Source organism: Chiloscyllium plagiosum, chromosome 34, assembly GCF_004010195.1.
Source record: "Chiloscyllium plagiosum isolate BGI_BamShark_2017 chromosome 34, ASM401019v2, whole genome shotgun sequence".
In the NCBI taxonomy this organism is placed as follows: domain Eukaryota; kingdom Metazoa; phylum Chordata; class Chondrichthyes; order Orectolobiformes; family Hemiscylliidae; genus Chiloscyllium; species Chiloscyllium plagiosum.
In genome coordinates this window covers 32,009,130-32,033,225 of record NC_057743.1, presented here as the reverse complement: position 1 = coordinate 32,033,225, position 24,096 = coordinate 32,009,130, and the positions used below count along the sequence as shown (strand labels likewise).

The following is a 24,096-nucleotide window of genomic DNA, read 5'->3' as shown; positions in this document are numbered from 1 at the left end:
ACCAATAATCCAGGCTAATGCTCTGGGGGTATAGATGAAATCCCACCATGACAGCTGGTGGAAAAAATAGTGAAGGAGTAAACTGAAAAAGAGGTGGAATTTGGAGGTGCACCATTTGCAACATGTGTTTATTTAATAAAGTATATAATGACCATACACTGATGCTCTATACTTCAGCACTTGTTACCAAGTTCCAGTTGGGGTTCTGTTTTAGTAAGGAGATCTGACACTGAAACCAAAATAATATTAAGTGCAGACTTGAAATATGAATAGTTGCCTCTTTGAAATCTGGATGATCAGTGATCGTCAGTTGACTCCTGCCTTTATTACACTTTCGTGGTCATAGTCGTCGAGTCATATAGCAAGTTATCCTTGACTGGTTATCCTTTGGTCCAACCAGTCTATGCCGACCATAATCCCAAATGAAACTACTCCCACCTGCCTGCACTTGGCGCTTATCTTCCAAAAAATTCTTATGTATATACTTATGCAATGTCTTTTAAACTTTGTATCCATACCCACATGCACCACTTCCTCTGGAAGTTCATTCCAGTCATGAACCACCCTCTGTAAAAAAAAGTTGCTCCTCTTGTCTTTTTAAAACCTCTCTCCTCTTCCCTTAAAAATAAGACCCATAGTCTTGAGATCCCCTACCCTAGGAAAAAGACACCTGCCATTCACTTATCTATACCGTTTATGATTCTACAAACTTCTCTAAGATCACTCCTCAACCTCCGATGCTTCAGGGAAAACAGCCCCAGGCTATCCAGCCTCTCTTCATAACTCAAACCCTTCATTCTCGGCAACATCTTGGTAAATCTTTTTTGAACCCTCTCCAGCTTAATAATATCCGTCCTATAACAGGGAGACCAGAACTGAACACAGTACTCCAGAAAACACCTTGCCAACATCATGTACAACCTCAACATGACATCCCAAGTCCTATACTCAAAAGTCTGAACAATGAAGGCAACTGTGCTAAACGTCTTCTCAACCATGCTGTCTACATATGAGGCAAACTTCAAAGAATAATGTACCTGAACCCATAGATCTCTCCATTCTACAACACTGCCCAAGGCCCAACTTTTAATTATAGAGTCATAGAGTTGTACAGCACGGTAACAGTCCTTTCGATCCAACTCATTCATGCCAACAATATCCTAAATTAATAGAGTCCCATTTGCCAGCATTTGGCCCATATTCCTCTCAACCCTTCATATTCATGTACCCATCCAGATACCTTTTTAATGTTATAATTGTACCAGCTTCCACCACTTACTGTGGCAGCTCATTCCATGTGCCACCAACCATGAAAATGTTCCCCCTTCGGTCCCCTTTTATATATTTCCCCTCTCACCTTAAACCTATGGCCTCTAGTTTTGGATTCCCCTACCTGGGGAAAAAGACTGCCAATTCTCCCTATCCATGCACCTTGTGACGACGTTGCTTCTTTAACAAGGTTACGTTGTCCTTGTTTTTTTTCAGAGAGGTGGTAAACGACTCAGGCTCCTAAAAGTCTAAGTTGAAGGGTTTTAGGGCCAATTTGATTATAGCGAGCAGATACTCTCTCATGCTTTAAATTAAAAAAATCTTGTACATGAAAGGGGAGTGGCTAGTTCTCCCAGCTCAGTTTTGTCACTGGTTTGATTTGGTTTTTAGCAGTCTGCCTTTTCACTGAAAGCAGTCAGGCAGTTTTGAAGCTGCTGGACCCAAAGAAGCAGGTCCATGCTAGTACTCTCTCTCTGACATCTCTCCAGTAAGACCCTGTTTGATTTTACATTTTGTGCTAAGGTGTGTGAATGGGGATTGTTGCAAGTATTTCGAACAGCATTATTAAGTTGAGATAATCTGTTGAGATAGGTTGTTATTTGGTAATCTGTTTTCTTCTGTTTGTGTTTCATGTGGTAAATGTAAATAAATTCTGTTTTGTTTAAAGCTAAGTAGTTTGACCAGCTACATTTCTCCTGGAATATCCGTGTTATACCTGCTTAAAACAACTAGCAAAGTTAGGGTCTGGGCTACTTTCTTGAAATGTTTTGAGAGTGTTTGGCCTGGCCCATAACAACCTCATGATTTTATAAACCTCTATATGGTCACCTCTCAACCTTCAGGGAAAATACCCCCAGCCCATCCAACCTCTCCCTATAGCTCAAATCCTTCAACCCCAGCAACATCTTTGTAAATCTTTTATGCACCCTTTCAAGTTTAACAACACCTTTCCTCTAACACTTATATTCAATGCGTTAACTAATAAAGGCAAGTGTATCAAACACCTTTTTCACAATCCTGGCTACCTGTGACTCCTCCTTCAAGGAACTATGAACCTGCACCTCAAAGTCTCTTTGCTCGGCAACACTCCCCCGGGTCTTAAGCACTGTAGAGGCTAGATCACTAATGAAAATGGTGGTAGATTTGAAGTATCAGGGAGTTGAGGGCTACGATGAGCAGGCACAGAAGAGGGATTGAGAATGAGGCAGATTAGGTATGATTTTGTTGAATGGCAGAGCAGGCTTGAGGGGTTGAATGGCATATTCCTGCTTCTATTTCTTAAGTTCCTAATCTTGTTAGAGGGTATTGGGTGCAGTTCCTTTGAGTGTTTAATGTAGATTGGTAATTTTAAATGGCCCACTAGCACCACCATCCTGATTTGGAGTGGACAATTTAAAAGAGTTTGCGACATTTAAAATGAATAGCAGTGAATGTACAGAAACTTGAATGCTGTCGACCTAGAATTTTCTCAACCAGAGTCCCTGCATATGAGTGGAAGTGCCTAATGGCAGAATCAGTCCTAAGAAGTGTGAAAGATTTCCATCTACTATTCAGTGATCAAAATGTGTCTTGATAGTGGAGAGATTAGAGAACATGGGATTTTTCTCTTTAAAACAGATACAATTATATTGTGATTTAATGGCAGTTAAGAATTATGAGAAGTTCTGATGAAGTGACTAGGGAGAAACTGTTTTCATTTGCAAAAGGGTCTGTAATTTTTCAGCTTAATTTTTCAGATCCCTCCCATCCCCCCTCCAGGACAAGGACAGGTGTGCGCTCCTAGTTGGTGCGCTACTGCCCTGACACTCCTGTAACATGCTGCTGTTTTAGAAAGTGAGTACAATATGGGTATATACAATTGGATCAGGTCTGCACTCCGCTAAGTAAGTTTACAGTCTTTATTAAATACAACCGTACTAACATTTGAATGACTTTGAGAGTACATATCTGAGACCCTATATACAAGGGTCCAGGTTCCGTCTTGTTCTGACATCACTGTGACCTAACTTACATATGTACTCAGAAGATGCTATTAGAATAACGATATAATTAATCCTTTACTCCACTTCTATTCCAAGTTCGTTCTTCCCACAATCTCATCAGTGTTTCCATCCAACTCCTAGGTATCCTCCTACTCCTCTCAAAATCTCTTCCAGCCAAGACATCAATTTTCAACTTTATCCTGAGGACAGATGTATTATTTCAGCTCTATACGGTTCTCTTTGGAAGGGAGAAGCTTTAGCAGGTTCTGTTCCAGATTCTTGATGATGTCCTGAATATAAAAGCAGTGATACTGTTTCCTTAATTTTGTGATCTTGAGGCTGGTCTGGAGTGGATGACAACATCTTTGGGTTCTTGGTAAAAATTGTTTGCTCCTTATATAGTTGGAGAGGTACCAGGAACACTTGAACTGGAAGTTGTTCCTCCATACCCCTCGGTTCCTCTGGCCATGAGAAAAAGGTGGGAATTCATAATGATAAAATAATAGAGGGAAGACTTTGAAAGTGGGCCTTAAGGTTTTCTTCATCAACAATGAGATCTAAAGTTTGTCTTCTAAACTGCGAATTACAGACTTGACAGAAGATTGCACATTGGCAGGATGTTCAGGATCTGTCACCTCCCTGTTACTCTGAATCTCATGTGAGGGTTTGGACTGGCTAGACGTTTCCCTTCACCTTTTCTTTAATTTCTGCTTCAAAAGATCATAATCATTCTGAACTTGATCGCTTTCATTCATGAAGCCTTAGCTTTTCTTCATCTTTTCCATGTAGTCTACTACAAATTTCATCGTGCACCTCTACGCTCTTATGCAGTTACATATGTTTAAGGTCTGTTTTCAACTTGTACTGCTGATCCTCTTCTGAAATGCCGTCTCTACTGGAATTCATGACTCTTTCTATTACTGGCCGGACAATGCTGCTGCAGATGGGGTCCTTTTTTGGGAGTGGTGCGCTCTGTTTCCTGCCATGTTTTCTGCTAGTGGACTTCTTTTTTTGTGTGTCCTTTATTTCCCATTTCTTAAAAATCTCTAATGTGAAGTCATCTGTTACTAACTGTTGCCAACTGATTTTTCAGCTTGCTATATTCTTGTTGCAGACATCTCATGTTACTCTCTTTTCGTGTCCTTAGTGCTCATGGAGTATATCTGAAGCTCTTTAACGTGTGTTTCTTTTGTCTGGCTGACTAATCCAGGTACTCTGCTGTGCGGCAGATTTTCTCAGTGCATTTTCCTTTAGCTCACTTGAGTCTAGAGTTTCTCTCCCTGAGCTAGCTGTGGGCCTTTCCCCTGAGGAGTATTTGCTGCTTCCTTGTTAATTTCTTCTTGGCTTCCTTGTCATATGTTTTTCCAGGGACTTTCTCCATTTTTTGTTGTTTGACTGAGTTCCTGACTGCTGCCTAGGTTCCTGCATCTGCAAGTTTCACCACCGTGTAGTAAGACTGGGTCTACATTCCAGTAATAAAAAGCTAGCAGATTTTATTAAACATAGCAGTATTTATATTATAGAGCTTTTAAGAAGCCCTACAAACGAGGGTCCCGGTTGTATCTTGATCTGACATCATTATGACATAACTCCTTATGCACATGCTCGGTAGCAACTGTGAAAGTAGTGGTACAGTTAACTGTATACATTATAGCGGTGATAGACTTTGGCTATCTATCATCCCCCTCCAAGTTATTATGTGTTAGAATCCATGAGGAGCTTGTTAACAGCCTGGTGAGGACAAGTAGATGATTTTCAATTTGCTGTTTGGCAAACTTAAACAATCAAGAATCTATCAGGTGTAATGTGGGGAGCTATTAGATCATGTTTGCGCTGGAGAGATAGTTTTTGCAAAGAGAATTACTCTCTCAGAGCAAGTTTTCTTTACCTTTCTATTGGCATGTAGTCTCTTGTCTGCAGTCTATGGCTGCTGCATTCTGATTTCCTGCTTTCGCTATTCTGTAAGACAGTATTAAGGTGTTAGCATATTTTGAGAAGATTTATAGTTCAGACTGAGGTTCTGGACGTAGGTTTTCTTGCTGAGCTGGAAGGTTCATTTTCAGACTTTATCCGGACGCTCACTGATGATATTACTTAGTATGGTGATGAAATACCTGAAAACGAATCTTCCAGCTCAGCAAGTAAACCTACATCCAGTGTTAAGATGCCTATTGTCTATTTGAGGATTGTACTCTGGAATCAGTTAAGAGCTTACCAACAGCTCAGTTAGGTGATCTATATTTATGGATAGTGCCCTATTTGCAATATGGCGCAACGCTGGGAACTGGATATGATCCTGGCATCAGGTTCTCAGTCCTGGATTGTTAGTCAAGCGCTAGAGAACACAAATGTAAAGCAACTGGTAAACAGCAGGTTGGCTTTGGTTGGGATGGATGAGGGGAGTAATAAGATTTTCCATTCTGCAGCAAGCTGTTATTTGCATTTAGTAATTTTCAAAAGGGATTTTGATAGACACATTGCATAACATTTTCAGAAAATTGCTATTGACCCAATGGGCAAAAGGCCCATGTGCTGTAGGATTCTCTGCCCCAATGTCCCATCTTAGTTGACAAGTGAAGTCTGTAACATTAAAAGGTTAATACAAATCAGTTAGCATTACCATGGATCTGAGATATTCCATAAGCAAGTAAACAAAAATATGAAAATATTTGAAGGAGCAAACTGTATTTATTTCAGGGTGTGAAAATTAAGCAACTTTGGCTGGATTATATGCTCTCCCATTGCTGGGTTTGAAGGCAAAGAAAAGCATGTCAAATACAGGGTGCAGCATACACACAGCGTTTCACTTACCCGGCCCACACCAGTTGTGGAATGGCATTGGGTGATCCTAATGGCTTCATTTTGCAAGTACTGGAATTTAACTGGTGATAGGCCCATGCCGGGCACCCAAACTGGCGGGCTTCCCTTCATGGCGGGTAACAGGAACAGAGTTCCTTCTTTAATGGGGTTCCTGAACCCATTGGAGTACTTTCAAAGGTGTTACTCTTCTCTCACATGAGGTTCTTTCACTTTCCTCTCTATATGGACTCCCAACCTTGACAGCCATTAAACCATTCTTGACCTGGATTGACTTCCACAAAGACATTTAGCTAGGAGAAGGGAGGGGGCATGGAGGTGATGACCAGGCACTCCATAAAATCTGGTCCATGAAGTATGCTCAGGGTGTGACATAAGAAACAGATAGAATTTGGGCTTACAGCCAAGTTTCTGGTACTGAGACTGGCTCTAATACAATGAGGGGTACCTTGGGTTCCAAGAGATTGATTTTGTTAGGGGACTCTTTAGTTCAAGGCACAGACAGATGTTTCTGTGACCAGCAGCAAAAAAATCAGATTGATATGTTGCCTCCCTAGTGCCAGAATCAAGGATGTCTCAGACTGGGTGCAGAATGTTCTCAAGGGGGAGAGGGCCCTGCAGGAAGTCATTGCACACATTGGAACCAACGACATAGGAAGGGAAAAGGATGAGATTTTGAAGGGAGAATATAGAGAGTTAGGCAGGAATTTAAAAAGGAGGTCCTCAAGAGTTCTAATATCTTGATTATTCCCGGTGCTACAAGCTAGTGAGGGGAGGAATAAGAGGATAGAGCAGGTGAGTGCATGGTTTGGGAGCTGGTGTATTGGAGAAGGATTCACATTTTTGGATCATTGGAATCTTTTCTAGGGTAGAAGTGACCTGTACAAGGAGGATAGATTGCACTTGAACTGGAAAGGACTAATTTATTGGTAGGGAGATGTGCTGGAGCTGCTTGGGAGGATTTAAACTAGTAGGTGGGGGGGTGGGAAACAGGGAGACAGTGAGGAAAAAGATCAATCTGAGACTGATACAGTTGAGAAAAGAAATGAGTCAAACAGTCAGGGCAGGCAGAGAACAAGGTAGGACTAATAAATTAAACTGCATTTATTTCAATGCAAGAGGCCTTATAGGGAAGGCAGATGAACTCAGGGCATGGTTAGTAACAAGGGACAGGGATATCAAAGCACTTACAGAAATGTGGCTCAGAGATGGACAGGACTGGCAGCTTAATGTTCCTGGATACAAATGCTACAAAAGGACAGAAAGGATGACAAGAGAGGAGAGGGAGTGGCATTTTTGATAAGGGATAGCATTACTGCTGTTCTGAGGGAAGATAGTCCCGGAAATACATCCAAGGAAGTTATTTGGGTGGAACTGAGAAATAAGAAAGGGATGATCACCTTATTGGGATTGTCTTATACACCCCCTATTAGTCAGTGGGAAATTGAGAAAGAAAATTGTAAGGAGATCTCAGTTATCTGTAAGAATAATGAGGTGGTTATAGTAGGAGATTTTAACTTTCCAAACATAGATTGGGGCTGCCATACCGTTAAGGATTTAGATGGAGAGGAATTTGTTAAGTGTGTACAAGAACATTTTCTGATTCAGTATGTGGATGCACCTATTGGAGGAGGTGCAAAACTTGACCTACTCTTTGGAAAATAAGGCAGGGCAGGTGACTGTGGTGTCAGAGGGGGAGCACTTTGGGGCCAGCAAACATAATTCTATTAGTTTTAAAATAGTGATGGAAAAAGGATAGACCAGATCTAAAAGTTGAAGTTCTAAGTTGGAGAAAGACTAATTTTGACGTTATTAGGCAAGAACTTTCAAAAGCTGATTGGGGGCAGGTGTTCACAGCTAAAGGGACAGCTGGAAAATGGGAAGCCTTCAGAAATGAGATAATGAGAGTCCAGAGTCAGTATATTCCTGTTGGGGTTAACGGAAAGGCTGGTAGGTATAACGAATGCTGGATGACTAAAGACATTGAGGGTTTTGTTTAGAAAAAAAGGAAGCATGTGTCAGGTATAGACAGGAGAAATCGAATGAATCCTTAGAAGTGTATAAAGGCAATAGGAGTATACTTAAAAGAGAAATCAGGAGGGCAAAAAGGGGACATGAGATAGCTTTGGCAAATAGAGTTAAAGAGAATCCAAAGGGCTTTTACAAAGACATTAACAAAGGTAACTAGAGCCCCTCAAAGACCAGCAAAGCGGCTTTCTGTGGAGCCACAGGAGATGAGGGAGACACTAAACGAGTATTTTGCATCAGTGTTTACTGTGGAAAAGGATGTGGAAGATATAAAATGTAGGGAAATAGATGGTGACATCTTGAAAATCATATTACAGAGGAGGAAGTGCTGGATGTCTTGAAACGCATAAAAGTGGATAAATCCCCAGGACCTGATCAGGTGTACCCTAGAACTCTGTGGGAAGCTAGGGAAGTGATTGCTGGGTCTCTTGCTGAGATATTTGTATCATCGATAGTCACAGGTGAGGTGCCAGAACACTGGAGGTTGGCCAATGTGATGCCACTATTTATGAAAGGTGGTAAGGACAAGCCAGAGAACAATATATCAGTCAGCCTGACTTTGGTGGTGGGCAAGTTGTTGGAGGGATAGTCAACATGGCTTTGTGCGTGGGAAATCATGTCACACAAACTTGATTGAGTTTTTTGAAGAAGTAACAAAGAGGATCAATGATGGAAGAGCAGTAGATGTGATCTATTTAGACTTCAGTCTTCATGGGAGACTGGTTAGCAAGGTTACATCTCATGGAATATAAGGAGAACTAGCCATTTGGATACATAACTGGCTTGAAGGTAGAAGACAGAGGGTGGTGGTGGAACTGGAGGCCTGTGACCAGTGGAGTGCCACAAGGATCCGTGTTGGGTCCACTACTTTTCATAATTATCTAAATGATTTGGATGTGAGTATAAGAGGTATAATTTGTATGTTTGCAGAAGACACCAAAATTGGAGGTCTAGTGGACAGCAAAGAATATTACCTCAGATTACAAGGGGATCTGGATCAGATGGGTCAATGGGCTTAGAAGTGGCAGATGGAGTTTAATTTAGATAAATGTGAGGTGTTGCATTTTGGGAAAGCAAATCTTAGCAGGACTTATACACTTAATGGTAAGGTCCTAGGGAGTGTTGCTGAACAAAGAGACCTTGGAGTGCAGGTTCATAGCTCCTTGAAAGTGGAGTCGCAGGTAGATAGGATAGTGAAGAAGGCATTTGGTATGCTTTCCTTTATTGGTCAGAGTATTGAGTACAGGAGTTGGGAGGTCATGTTGCAGCTCTACAGGACATTGGTTAGGCCACTGTAGGAATATTGCATGCAATTCTGGTCTCCTTCCTATTGGAAAGATGTTGTGAAACTTGAAAGGGTTCAGAAAAGATTTACAAGGATGTTGCCAGGATTGAAGGATTTGAGCTATAGGGAGAGGTTGAATAGGCTGGGACTGTTTTTCTGGAGCTTTGGAGGCTGAGGGGTGACCTTATCATAGTTTATAAAATCCTGAGGGGCATGGATAGGATAAATAGACAAAGTCTATTCCCCTGAGGTGGAGGAATCCAGAACTGGAGGGCATAGGTTTGGGGTTAGAGCAGAATGATATAAAAGAGACATGAGAGACAACTTTTTCATGCAGAGGGTGGTACCTGTATGGAATGAACTGCCAGAGGAAATCAAATTGCAACATTTAAAAGGCATCTGGATGGGTACATGAATAGGAGGGGTTTAGAGGGATATGGGCCAGGTGCTGGCAGTTGGGACTAGATTGGTTTGGGATACCTGGTCAGCATGGACAAGTTGGACCAAAGGGCCTGTTTCTGTGCTGTACATCTCTGTGACTCTTATACCTTGATCTTTTTTTAACCTTCCATCCTTTTCTCCAAAAGATGCTGTCTTTTTTGGGGTGGGCGGGGGGAGGGGGGGTTGAATGTTATGAGACACTGATGAACTCTTGAAGACAATCATTTCAGTTGAAGGATTAGAGCTCAGCCTGATCCTTTTCTCCCCAGTGCATCATGGTTGATACGCTTTCCAGGATGTGTCTTTGGATGGGGATCATTCCGATTTTTTTTCTTCCCTTTCCTAAGGCAATGATACCAATTGTAATAACCAATAGATTGCATTGCACAATGTTAGTGCTGTGGCTTTGGAAAGTACTTTATTGTTTTTTCTGAGAATATATTATTTATAACAGTAAAGGACCCAATCCATGCCTTGCCAGTAATTGGACTGAGCACATTAAGTTAAAAAAAACGGAATATTTGATGCCAGATCAGTTGGCAAGGCAGAATAAAACAACATTTCAAGAGATAGGAGGCATTGATGGAGAGCAGTAATGAAGAAGAGAAGAAAGCAAAGAGCCAGAGGAAAAGACAATGTCTGCACTGGAATTCAGAGCCCAAGTTCTGTTAAATTTGATTCAATTGTCCTTCATGTACTTGAGTGCAAAAGTATAGGAGTACAATGAAAATTATATAAAGATGCCACACGTGGCGCCATTTTAAGTACAAGTACTATTAGAGAGAGAAGTCAAAGAGCAGCCTCGTGTTCTGTATTCAGAAGTACAATTGACCTATTTTCAAACTCTTTACCACATGTGCAGGAGAGGCCAGAGACCAATCCAAATCTGGCTTTCATGTAGGGTCCAGTCGACACTTAAATCAAGCTCAGATTGGAAGAGAGGTCAATGATGTTCTGATTTTCCCCAATGAGATACATCATTTTTATACATTTTGCATTACAATAATTGCATGCAACATTGTCATTTTTCCTTCCCTCTTAATCTATGCATCCAATCCTTTGAAATGCCTGATCATTGAGGAACACCCCTGTGGACAGCCCTATGTTTCCCATTACCTCATGATGTTACCAGACATTATAATCATTGGGCCTTGGGATTTTACAATGTATCTCATTAATTTATATTCCAAAATAAATATACTCTTTTTCAGTCCAATCCCAGACTTGCTTATTTCGAAGGACTGCTTGAATTCTGTTATTTATTGTATTCATTGCTTTCCTTAACAAATTCTGTTACATACCTTATGTTTCCCACTGTCATAATCACAGGAGATACAAAAGGAAATTGGTTCTTACTAATTGCTATAAGATTCATAATAATAGTTCTAACATAACGTTAGTCATATGTAAAGTTTTATGTTCACGTCTACTGTTAGCATTTTTTAGTTAATGAGTTGTGAGCAGTTTCTGTCATACCTGACCTTGGAGGGTCAATTTGACGTTGCCCCTCTATTTTCCAGCTGCATTATAAATCATTCTAGTCATGTACTGTCTTCTGAGATGAAATTTACTACCCCTACTCTGACAAGTTTTTTACCCAATAAGACAACATCTTTTTTCATTAATAAGACTAAAGCTCAATTATTTTCACAGCTCAATGAACGTGTCTGATCTTCCAGGTTTTTACAAGGCATATCCTTCTCATTTTTCTCTGTTATTGTAGGATCCTACTTTTCTTTGTAATGCTTACTACAAACTTCAGGCTGTCTGTTCTCTCATATCTCTTATCAAACTGTCTCCTATAGACATCTGCAGCTGTTGATTTTACAGAACTCATTGTACATTAATTTGTAAGATTCTCTGTTCAAAGTATATCATAGAACCCCTACAGTGTGGAAACAGGCCCTTTGGCCCCAACAAGTCCACACTGACCCTTCGAAGAGTAACCCACCCGGACTCATTCTCCCTCCCCGATATTTACCCCTGATTCATGCACCTAACCTACATATCCCTGAACACTATGGGCAATTTTAGCACAGCCAATTCACTTAACCTGCACATCTTTGGACTGTGGAAGGAAACTGGAGCACCCGGGGGAAACTCATGCAGACATGGGGAGAATGTGCAAACTCCACACAGACAGTTGCCCGAGACTGGAATTGAACCCGGGTCTCTGGTGCTGTGAGGCAGCAATGCTAACCACTGAGCCACCATGCTACCTAAATTAGGTCTCGTTACCTTGGGATAACTCTACCTCAAAGCCATTATTGTGCTAACTTATGACCTTACTTTAATGCTGGATCAGGCAAGCTAATTTTGTCACTATAGTCGTATTTATGCCAATGGGCGACCATATTGTCCCATCTCTAATGATGAGCTGCCCCAACGAGTACCTAGGTACAGAATCTTAAGAACAAGGTTGAAAGAAAGAACAAAGTTAAAAGTTAAACATTGCAGTAATTATAGAATAGCATAAGACATACAAAATAAAGCTAAAGGTTACCTACTGTAGACCTTCTTAGTTTTAAGTAGAAAATAAAGAAATAAAGCTGAAAGTCCAGACATTACATTCTTTCTTAAGTGCTTAGTCACAGTGGGATCATACTTCAAGGAATTGCCTCGAGACCGAAAGTCCACGCCGGGGCCGCACCAAGACCACCACTTGTGGATTTTATACTTTAGGATTTCTAAAGGTCCTAGTTTAGTTGGAGATTTATGGTCTGTTAGGGTAGAAGCTAGTTTGGAAAACAACGTGGATCACTATTACTGTGAAGTCATTTAATGACTTGTGGGGAATGCCTTGAACTATACATTGAGCCTTCTAGTAATGAAGCCTGCTCAACCTTGGTATTAATCTGAGCTAACTGGATTGATGTCATCAAATGAAATAACTCAACCAAATAATTTCTGGAGAGTACTAGCCAGGGACAGAACTGTCTAATGTGGTGGCTGGAGGCGGTGGTAGTGGGGTTGGGCTCAGAGGGAGTATTTACTTTCTCTCACTTCACCTTTCATGTAAAATGGAGGTGGGTTTCTAAATCACACGTAGCAAAACAAAAATGTGGAAGGGACGAGTTCATCCTGATTGAAACATATAGTTTCCATCAAGTGACTTGAGGATAAAACCAATGCCTGAACCATTCGTAAAGCTGTCTCAATTGACATTTCTAATTCTCCATACATAGTATTTAAATTACATTTAATAATACCTTACTGAATAAGAAACTATGTTGCAACCTGACCACAGATGAATCCAGACTTTGTGAATGGAAGTATCGATTAGATGTTAAGGTTTTGGATTGCTCAACAGGTGGCTAAGAGGAGCTGGAACTTCATGTGACAATAAGAAAATTTTTGCCTGTCAAGGAACTGAAGAATGACGGTACTAGTTTCACAAATCATTCAACTTGTCTCCTTTTAAGAGAAGGGAAATAAATCTCTGCTTATTAAAAAAAAACTTATGTTTTACATTGTATATTTCAGAACCTTATGTCTCTGAAGTGCTTCACACTCATTAAGGACTTTGTTAAATGTAATCAGTATTGCAATAGTGTATGCTGGCTCATTTTCTGAAATTTCTTGATTCCTATGCTTGTTCTTCATGTGTTTCAAGCATATGTCCAGCTGATCCTCATTGATCTGAAGGATGGTCTCCTGACTGAGATCAGAATACTGCAGTAGAACTAACTTCCAACATGAGACGACACCTTCGATAAAGAAGGGGAGAGAACCACTTACAATGTGTGTGTTCTTTTCATGCGAAGGCAACTTACTTTTGGTGGAAGGCAAACTCACTTTTGAGTTTGAGGCAAAACATTTCAACACTGTTTTGATTTTCATATTTTCGTTATGATATTCTGACTCAGGAACATACAGGAAAGAACCAACAGAGACATGGGGAAAAAAATAAACTCAGGAAATTTGCACTGTAGACCAAGTCATAGTGCAAGCACAATGCGGTCTGTACTATCCCTTCCCCTTCTGGACAAGAGAGGTAAAGTGATATTTTGAATTTATTCTGGGTAAGTTGATGAAAAAATAGCCATTGTCTTACTGATCTCTAATTTGCTTTCAATTCAGCTGCAGTGAAATTGCAGCATCCTGACTCAGTTGGTGCATATCACCTATCCGCCTGATTCATGACATCTGTGTTCGAGGAAAGACAATCAAAACTCATGCAAAATTATACAAATATCTTGTGGGTGGTTTCTGCGGATTTTGCAACATCAGTAATGACATCAGAAGTAGCACAAACGGAAGGCTAAAGCTTCTGACTAGAGTATTTGAGGCTTACAATATTCAGCAGCCTGCTGCTTGAAGTATTTAACAGCAGATACTTCCTATTTTGCAATAACAAGTTTTTAAAATTTTGGTTCAAGTGTGGCATTTCAACTTTCTAATGACGACGATAATCAGGTATAGTAATCAAAGCTACTGTAGCTTATATGTTCCTTAGAAGTTCTGAAGGAACACTGTTGGAGAATGTGTGTATTAACTTAAAAGTTACAGTTGTGCATTTAAAATGTCATGTGTGTTTTCTGTTCTTCATCCTAAGTCATTCCTCCAAGAAGGGGAGTAATGTGAATGTAAATTAACCTGTTTATATATACAGTACTAATCTTTTACCTGCCCCGTATTTGCAGTTAGGCACTTCTAAGATGTCGATTGAAAGATTAAAGGGCGTTGTAGCAGTGATGATTTTGTTGTGATTAGATTAGATTCCCTACTGTGTGAAAACAGGCCGTTCGGCCCAACAAGTCCACACCGATCCCCCGAAGAGCAATCCACCCAGATCCATTCCCCTACAACTACCCCTGCACCTAACACTACGGGCAATTTAGCATGGCCAATTCACCTAACCTGCACATTAGGATGATAGGAAATTAAGCTGACCACAAACTGTGACCAATTCCGAAGAATATAACTGTAATATGTTCTGGTGAGCCATCTAGAGTCCCTTATTGGATGTATTGACTCGTTTCATCTCTTGTAAAAACTTCTCACCACCACAGTTGAATCTGTCCTTGAAGCTGTCATTTTCTACATCTTGTTGGGTATGCATTTTTATGTTGAAAGATTATCTGGGATATACTGGAAAATTTTGGACTATTTGGACATTCTCAGGATTATAAGGAGTTTTATTATTGATTTCTTGGAAATGAAGATAACACTTTCATGCATGAATTCACTGGAAGTCAGTTGACGTTAAAGAAGCTACCATTTGTAGGGATCTAAAAGATAGAGTATAAAACTTTATTTATGGGAATACCTTGATTTGAGAGGTTTAGAGCCCTCTTTATTAATGGTTACCCTGAAATGCTGTCTGGGCTTAGTGTTTTGTTCTGCACATCCAGCAGTTAAGAGTGTAAAGAAGAGACCTCACAAAATTGTCGATTCACTTCCTGAAATCCTGTTGCTTAGAAGAGGTCTCAGGAAATCTGGCTGAGTTTCCAAATACCAGTATTTCTGTCTATATAATAAAACCTGATGTCATGGAATGTGACCAGTTTTCAACGACTCAAAATCAGATTGATTGAAATTAGAACTGCACATTTGTTATTAATATGCCTCTGCCAAAAATTGAGCATCTTCAACAGGATATTCAGTGGACATGAGAAGTCATTATACTTTATCTTTTCTTTCTAAACCCTTGGCCCACAAAACATTTATGACCTTTTGCATTTTTTCAAAAAGAAACATCTGTGTAGAAACTTGTCTTGTTTTTATTGTATAACCATGACTATGTGTGAGCTTAAGGGAATGTAGCTTTAATTTCAGATCATAGCTTAAGTGTTAATCAAAGTTCGCCACATGCTCTAAGAATACGTTTTGTTCCTAATAAATATTAAACTTGATTTGATTAAGAAGTTTTGTGGATGTTTTATTTTTGATAGTAGTACTAAAGAGAAACAATTGGTCAGTTTGGTATTTGAATGAACAAGTTTACATCAATGGTGTGACCGGGTGGAGTTATGGAGCTTGATTGTTAGTATATTTCTTCATTCATACTTGTAACACTGTAGAAATAATATTTGATTCCACACAAATGCTGTCTATACCTAGCTGTAGCTGATCAAAGCCTCTGTCAGGTCCTGTACATGCTTTGCACTGTCAAAATGCTTGATCAATTTATCCAATGCGAGATAAGCCATGATAAATTAATTAAACAACTCCATTCAAAATGATGACGCATTTGTCTTTGGACTTGCATTTTCTGCTCCCTGCACTGATTCTACTCCACCTCCTGGCTACTGCCTCTGATTGATGCTGAGCTGAGCTGAGCTTCGAACATAATACCTGACTGAGCCAGTCTTGTCAGTGTACATTCTGTGCTTATGCCACCCTCAGTCCTTCTTCAAAAATGGGTTAATGTAGAGGAACACTGATCCTGTAGAGGGCTGATGGTAGGTCGTAATAAGCTAGAGGTTTATTTGCCTGTGATTGACTTTATGCCCTGATGCTTGTGATTTAGTTTATGCCACAATAATTTTTAGATTCCAGAATCAATGTTGAGCACTCCTACAGCCACTGTAGAACCATGGGCATAGCTTTAAAATAAGGAATTTCCCATTTAAGAAGGAGATGAGAATTGTGTTCTCTCTGAGAAGCTTCAGAATTCTTTGCCCTGGAGAACTGTGAAATGTGCATTGTTGAATAATTTAAGCTCATTTAAACAGATTTTGATTGACAGGAGAGTAAAGGATTATGGGAAAATGGAGTTGAGGCTACAATCATATCAACCATACGCTTGAGCGGCTAAATGGCCTTTTCCTCCCCTATTTCTTGTGCTTTCAGCTGCATATATCTATCCTCCTTGTGGGATAGCACATACAGAATGTTCACAGGAATTTGGTTGGTTGGCTGAAAAGTATGATTTTATGAGTATCATTTTGCTAGGCCATTGCCTGACTGGTTTTTGGTAGAGTTCCTACAATTTTTGCACAAGCCCCAAATGTTAATGAGGAGGACTTAGCAGTATTGACTTGGCTGAGCCTTTGTTATCTCGGAGCCTCAATTGATGTGGTAGTCTTTCTGGTTTTATTCTTCCTTGTTCTGCACAGAAAAGTTAGTGCTTGCTTTTACTGTTACGTTACTAAATTTACTAATCATTTATTTTCCTGGTGCCATTTTTTACCATTGGAATCAATTTAATAGTTGGTAATAGAAACCTCAACTTCTGGAAAAGAAACTGGTGCTTCAGTGGAGACATTAATTTAGAAGTTTCTGCTCCATCTGTTCCTTTAGACTTTCTTGACCTGTGAATAGTCAACACTCCTTGTACCACTGCCAGCTGCTTATCTCTCTTTGAAACCCCTGATCCAGAAACCTAGCTCTCTCTCTGGGCTACCTCCAAAACAGTTTCAAAGGTTTTTCAGTATTTTTTCTCACAGTTTCATATGATCATATAAAGTTGGAAATGGCATTGACCATTTGGCCATCGAGCATGCTCTGTTTGTAATACTTGTTGTGCAGAAATTGGCTGTTGTGTTTTCTATATTACAACAGTGTTTGCACTTCATAGATATTTAGTTAGTTGTAATATGATTTGAGGTGATTTGAAGTCATGAAATGTTCTATAAAGATATGAATCATTTTTCTTTTACAAAGTTTTGAAGAAACAGACTTCTTTAGGAGCGTCTGGCATAAATTTGCTACAGGAAGTGGCTTTACATTTTTGCTGTTTTTGATCACTGATAGTAGAAATCTGGAAAATATGAAATGGTTTCAGCTGAAGTGTTCCTTTGCAAATCTTTCATTTTCTGTTTCAGTTACTGGTTTAAGTTTTCCTTGGGTCCAAATTTCAGCTGACCCTTTACTCAAGTCTCACTTTCAGCAATGTTTTAAACCACTGAAGATCCCAACTGTTACAAATAATAAATGATAAATAATAAATAATAAATACAATAATGAAATGATTGAAAAAGAGATAAGAGGCTGAGATATCAGGCCTAACGAAAAGGATTGCAGACAATACAGCCAATGGTCTATCTGTAGTACTTCACTCCACTCTGCTACAACCCACTTTGCTTCACCACACTTCATTCTGCTCCCACTCCCATGCCACTCTTCCCTGCTACACTCCATCCCCTTCCATTTCATACTCTGACTAACTGTGGGATATTGACCAGACTTAGATACAATGCTGTTCTATCGGCTTTTCTGGTCTTCGTAATCTCCATATAAGAAGCAACATACCTAGAAGCTGCAAGAGGCATTTGAAAAATGAAGAGAAATGTGGGGAGTTGCAGGTGCAAGTTCATGTCTGTGGTGTGGAATGTTGCAGAACTTCTGAATGTGAACCTTGAGTGAAAATGAGAGACTCAACTAATTGGAATTTAATCTCCCTAGCGTAATAAAGGTTCAGCATGAGCAGTGAATGCAGTATGTTAGATTAGAGATAGTACTCATTAGTTACTGCTTCACATTTAATGCACATTTGGGCATTGTTCTACTCTGAATTTTCAGTGTATTTTGTTATTAACTACATTTTAAAATAAATTTTGATTTTAATCTTTGACCACCTTTGTAAAAATTATAGGATCATGCGTCCCGATGATGCCAACATTGCAGGCAATGTTCATGGAGGTACAATATTGAAAATGATAGAAGAGGCTGGCATCATTATCAGTACCAGGCACTGCAACAGGCAGAATAAAGTGAGTATTGATAAAAATATATTAATTATCAGGAAGTATTGTGGCTCAGTGATAGTGTTCCTACTCTATTCAAATCCCAGAGGTGTGTCATAACATGTTCAAACAAATTAATTAAAATAACTATAAAATTATCAGGGCATCTAAAGCTTGGATGAAGCTGAATTGTCTTGATAAATGGAGAAATGCTGATGGTGCCACCTTGAATGCTGATTATCTTTTTGAAATGCTTGTAGTTGGCATGCATGTGGGGAAATTCTATGAGATTGCTAAATTTTAGAACACATTTGTATCAGACTTCTTCGCATGGCAATGTAGACTTTATTTTGATCTGATTTGGTCTTGAACTCTTTTCAATAATTGAGCATGGTGTCAGATTTGTACTTTCATCAGTGATTATATTTGCCAGGTTTTTCCACTCCACTCCTAATTTTGTCATGCTGTGATTTGCAGCTTCTAATAACAACTTTCCTGATGTTGTACCTTTGGTTGACTGCACTGATGTCATTTCTTCTGTGAGCTCAGAGTTTTCATGACAATTTTTGTTGACAAGCAAACCTTTCCTGTCTACACTCTAAATCATGGCATTCATTTACCTTTCTCATCTTTGAGTTCATTCCTGGATTTGAGTTATGGCTCACGTCTTTTTTTTGGTCAGACCTGATAATACTGCAAACTAAAGTAGTTGTACCAACATCAAGGATCCTAGCAAAGCACCAAAATCTTACATTGAAAACTGTACTCCAGAGAGATACTACTACTTTTATTTTTATGTGAAGTAGTTAAATCGATTGCTTTCTTCACAGATTGACTTTTGTGGTGGGTAAGCTGTTGGAGGTGATCCTGAAAGATAGTATTTGTCTGCATTTGGAGAGGCAAGGAATGATTAGTGATAGTCAGCATGGTTGTGCGTGAGGGAAATTGTGTATCACAAACTTGATAGACGTTTTTGAGGAAGTAACTAAGAAAGTTGTTGAGAGTAGAGTGGTAGATGTTGTTTGCTTGGACGTTAGTAGAACTTTTGACAAGGTTCCATATGGTAGACTAATTAGTAAAGTTAGATCACATAAGATGCAGGGTGAGCTTGCCAATTTGATACAAAATTGGTTTAATGGCAGGAGATGGAGAGTGGTGGTGGAGAGTTTTTTTTTGGACTGGAGACCTGTGACCAGTGATTTCCCACAGGGATTGTTGCTGTGTCTACATTGGTTTGTCACTTACATAAATGATTTAGATGAGAATATAGAAGGCAATGGTTAGTAAGTTTGCAGATTACACCAAAATTGATGACATAGTGGACAGTGAAGAAGATTATCTAAGATTACAAAGAAATATTGATCAATTGTGGCAGGTGGAGTTTAGGAGAAAGTGGGAACTGCTGATGCTTTATTCCCTCAGGTCACATGTTTTTATACAGAGATGATACACTGGTAAACCGACATTCTCACTGAGATATAACATATAATCCCTCTATTTAGAAAAAAAAGAATTATCCCAGGTAGGCAGATGATGATAGGAGAAAATAAGGACTGCAGATGCTGGAGATCAGAGTCGAGAGTGTGGTGCTGGAAAAGCACAGCAGGTCAGGCAGCATCCGAGGAGTAGGAAAATCAACATTTTGAGCATATGCCCTTCATCAAGAATTTCTGATGAGGGGCTTATGCCTGAAATGTCGATTCTCCTGCTCCTCAGATGCTGCCTGACCTGCTGTGCTTTTGAAGCATCACACTCTCGACGCAGATGGAGTTTAAATTGGATTGTTAAAACAGAAAAGGGCAGGACTTGTATAATCAAAAGTTGGGCCTTTGGCAGTGATGTAGAACAGAGGGACTTAGGGATTCAAGTATATAATTCTTTGAAGTTTCCCTTACATGTGGATAGGAAAGTTAAGAAGGCATTTAGCTTGCTTGCCTTCATTGCTCAGGCCTTTGAGTATTGGAGTTGGGATGTCATGTTGAGGTTGTTCAGGATGTTGGTGAGGCCTCTTCTGGAGTGCTGTGTTCAGTTCTGGTCACCCTATTAAAGGAAGGATATTATTAAGCTAGAGAGGGTTCAGAAAAGATTTACCAGGATGTTGCCGGGAATAGAGAGTTTGTTATAATGAGAGGCTAGATAGGCTGGGACGTTTTTCACTCAAGGGGTAGAGGTTTGAGGGGTGACCTTATAGAGTTTTATAAAATCATGAGGAGTATAGATTAGGTGAATGGTAGCAGTCTTTTTCCGAGGGTGGGGGATTTTGAGACTTGGACATATTTTTAAGGTGAGAAGAGAAAGATTAAAAAAAAATGAGGGGCAATTTTTTAATGCAGATAATGGTTTATGTCTGAAATGAACCTCCAGAGGAAATGATGGATGTGGGTACAGTTACAACATTTGAATGAAATTTGGATAAGTACATGACTAAGAAATGTTTAGAGGGATATGGCGGATATATGAAGGATATATTTCCCTCCCCTCCCCTATCAGCTTTCCGTAGAGACCACTCCCTCCGCGACTCCCTTGTCAGATCCACACCCCCCACCGACCCAACCTCCACTCCCGGCACCTTCCCTTGCAACCGCAGGAGGTGCAACACTTGCGCCCACACCTCCCCCCTCACTCCTCTCCAAGGCCCCAAGGGAAACTTCCATATCCGCCACAGATTCACCTGCACCTCCACCCACATCATCTACTGCATCCGCTGCAGCCGGTGTGGCCTCCTCTATATTGGGGAGACAGGCCGCCTACTTGCGGAGCGATTCAGAGAGCACCTCTGGGCCACCCGGACGAACCAACCCAACCAACCTGTAGCACAGCATCTCAACTCCCCCTCCCACTCCACCGAGGATATGCAGGTCATTGGACTCATCCACCGCCAAACCACAACAACCCGACGGTCGGAGGAGGAGCGTCTTATCTTCCGACTGGGAACACTCCAACCGCAGGGGATGAACTTGGACTTCACCAGTTTCTTCATCCCCCCTCCCCCCACCTTGTCTCAGCCGGATCCCTCCAGCCCGGCAACGCCTTCCTGACCTGCAGTCTTCTTCTTGACCTCTCCGCCTCCATCCTACTCCGACCCAACACCCACACCTTGACCTCTTTCCACCTATCACATTTCCAACGCCCCTCCTCCAAGTCCCTCCTCCCTACCTTTTATCTTCTCCTGCTGAACACTCTCTGCTCATTCCTGAAGAAGGGCCTGTGCCCGAAACGTCGAATCTCCTGTTCCCTGGATGCTGCCTGACCTGCTGTGCTGTTCCAGCAATAAAGTTTCAACTTAGAGGGATATGGACCAAGTGGAAGTGGTGAAATTAGTTTAATTTGGGATCATGGTCAGTATGGACTGGTTAGACTGCAGGGCCTGTTCCTGTGCTGTATCACTCAATGCGATGCTGCCTGAAATGCTGAGTACTTCCAGCATTTTCTGTTTTATTTCAGATCACCAGCGTGTGTCTTTGTATTAGATTGAATAAAGTGGTTCTGACCTTATTCCCTCTGAATGAAATTCTGATCGGATTAGATGACATAGTCTATAGCTTTGTTTTATGTGGTGTTTTTGTTTCTAAGAACTGAGGCTATGTGTACATACACGTTCTCTACATGTTTATGTATGGAGCAAAAACACTTTGGCTACGTTGTAACCACAAGGACAGCTGTCAACCTTCTAGTGCACTGCTCTAATTTAGAGCTGTCCTAGATACATATGGCAGGCAACGTAATTTAAGATAGTTGGGGGAAAAGAAACTAAAAACCATGAAACCATTTCTGTCATCACCAGCAAATTGTACTGACATTGCAATTATAGAATGACTATTAAAATTACATTATTTCATATGCCTGTAAAAATATTTCATCAAAAAGTATCAGTACCTTTAAAGTCATTGGATCATAGAATAAGTGAAGACAGAAATATTAGAAATATAGAGCAGGTCAGGCATAATCTGTAGGAAGAGTTGCAGTTAACATTTCAGATCAATGTCTTTCATCAAAACTGCAAGAAAGTAATGACTTTGCAGTTTATAAGCAAGTATAGAAGCAATTAATTGCAGTGTTTATTCTGAATTGCATGGAGTTAGTTACTTGAACAATGAAATAACACAAGTTAAATCTTGTTTGAAAATTAATTTATATAATAGTATTCTTATCACAAATTCTTTTAAAGCACATCACATGCTGTGAAGTACCACAACGGTTTTTACATAGGCACTAATGCAACCATTTTGTGCAAAATCAGAAACAACCTGTATGGCTTTATTAATCTGCTATTATTTGAGGGAGGAAGATTGGTCAGGAGCCAAGGATGAACTCCAAAGCATTTCAATCATGGGAGATTTAGCATTCACGTTAAAAACTGAAATAGATATCTGAAAGATGGCAACTCACTGCTGCACTGATTGCCTACCTAGATCAAGTTCTGGATTTGGGGTTGAAGGTGACCAGTTGAGCTGAGCTGAAATTTCTCATGAAATTTAACTATCTCACTACTGAAAAAGACAAAATTTACATGTACAGTTAACAACTGTTTTAGTAAATACTTTAATTAGTAGGCAGCTGAGTAGATAAAATGTTCATCTTGTGTGTATTGACTTGCATTTTAATGATCAGTGCAGCAGTTAAGTAATAGCTGTAGCATTTGTTACAGTAATTGCATGGAATTACTTCTTTATTCAAAAGTGCAATAGTTTTGGCAATAGTTACAGCCATTGTTGTGTGATTTCTTTAATGGAGTTCTTATTTATTAAAATGTCACTGATAGCATGTGTTGTGATAGCCTTATTGACAATTTTCTGCAATCTGCAAAAGAAAGTTAGAATTCAAAAGAAGCCGAGGTGAAATTCCAAGAAAACCATCATTGATATACAGCTATGAATTAAAATGCTGATGAATTGATGTTTGTAACTAGGTGCTTCATTTATTTTTACCATTATGATTGAGCTGCCATAGTTTTTAGGGATGACATGCTTACGTTTCAAATCTTTATATATAAAAAAAGTCTGCAATAGATTAGTGTATCAACTATGGTTATGATATGCTGTGTGGATGGCATAATCTTTTTCGTTACAGCGGTGTTAGTGTTCATCTGTCAGCTGTGGCTTAGTTGGTAGTGTTCCTTCCTCTGAAGCAGATGATTTAACTGCAGGTGAATTGCACAATTTCCAGTTGTGGGTTCATATCTTGAGTGGGAAATCTGGGCTGACAATCCAGTGTTCTGAAGTGCTGGGGGTGCTGTCTTTCGGATATCTCTGAATATCAATATTTCTGAGCCTCTCACCAGTAAAGAAATATTATGTTTTTCTCTTTCTGTTTCCAAATTCATACTTTGTCACATTGTATTCCATCTGATGTATTCTTCCCCACTCACCTAACTTGTCTGTATCCCTGTGTAGCCTGGTCTCATTTTCAGGTGCAAAGGTGTGCAAACGGATTTCTCCATTAACAGCTGTGTCAGTATTAACATGGAGATATTTTAATGTAAATTTCAACTGGAAATTGTGCAATTCACCTGCAGTTAAATCACAGTGGCAAAATCACGAATAATTGTCCTCTGCCAACTGAAAATCAATTTATTGAATGTGCAGGAGGTGTTTCATTACAGGCCAGAAGAAGTTGTAAGCCCAGTAGTTATTTTTAGTTGGAG

General features: G+C 39.9%; 1 protein-coding gene across 4 annotated transcripts in view; it reads left to right on the top strand.

The window, feature by feature from the left end:
* acot7 (acyl-CoA thioesterase 7) overlaps positions 1-24,096 on the top strand; it is a 273,093-nt gene that overhangs the window by 3,163 nt on the left and 245,834 nt on the right. For 3 of the 4 annotated variants that reach the window (XM_043676080.1, XM_043676081.1, XM_043676083.1), the window contains exon 2: positions 18,362-18,479. In XM_043676080.1, the coding sequence (XP_043532015.1) occupies positions 18,362-18,479 (118 nt within the window). Of the gene's footprint in view, positions 1-14,131; positions 14,239-18,361; positions 18,480-24,096 lie in introns of those variants that run through there. The other variant, XM_043676082.1, reaches the window with a different exon arrangement.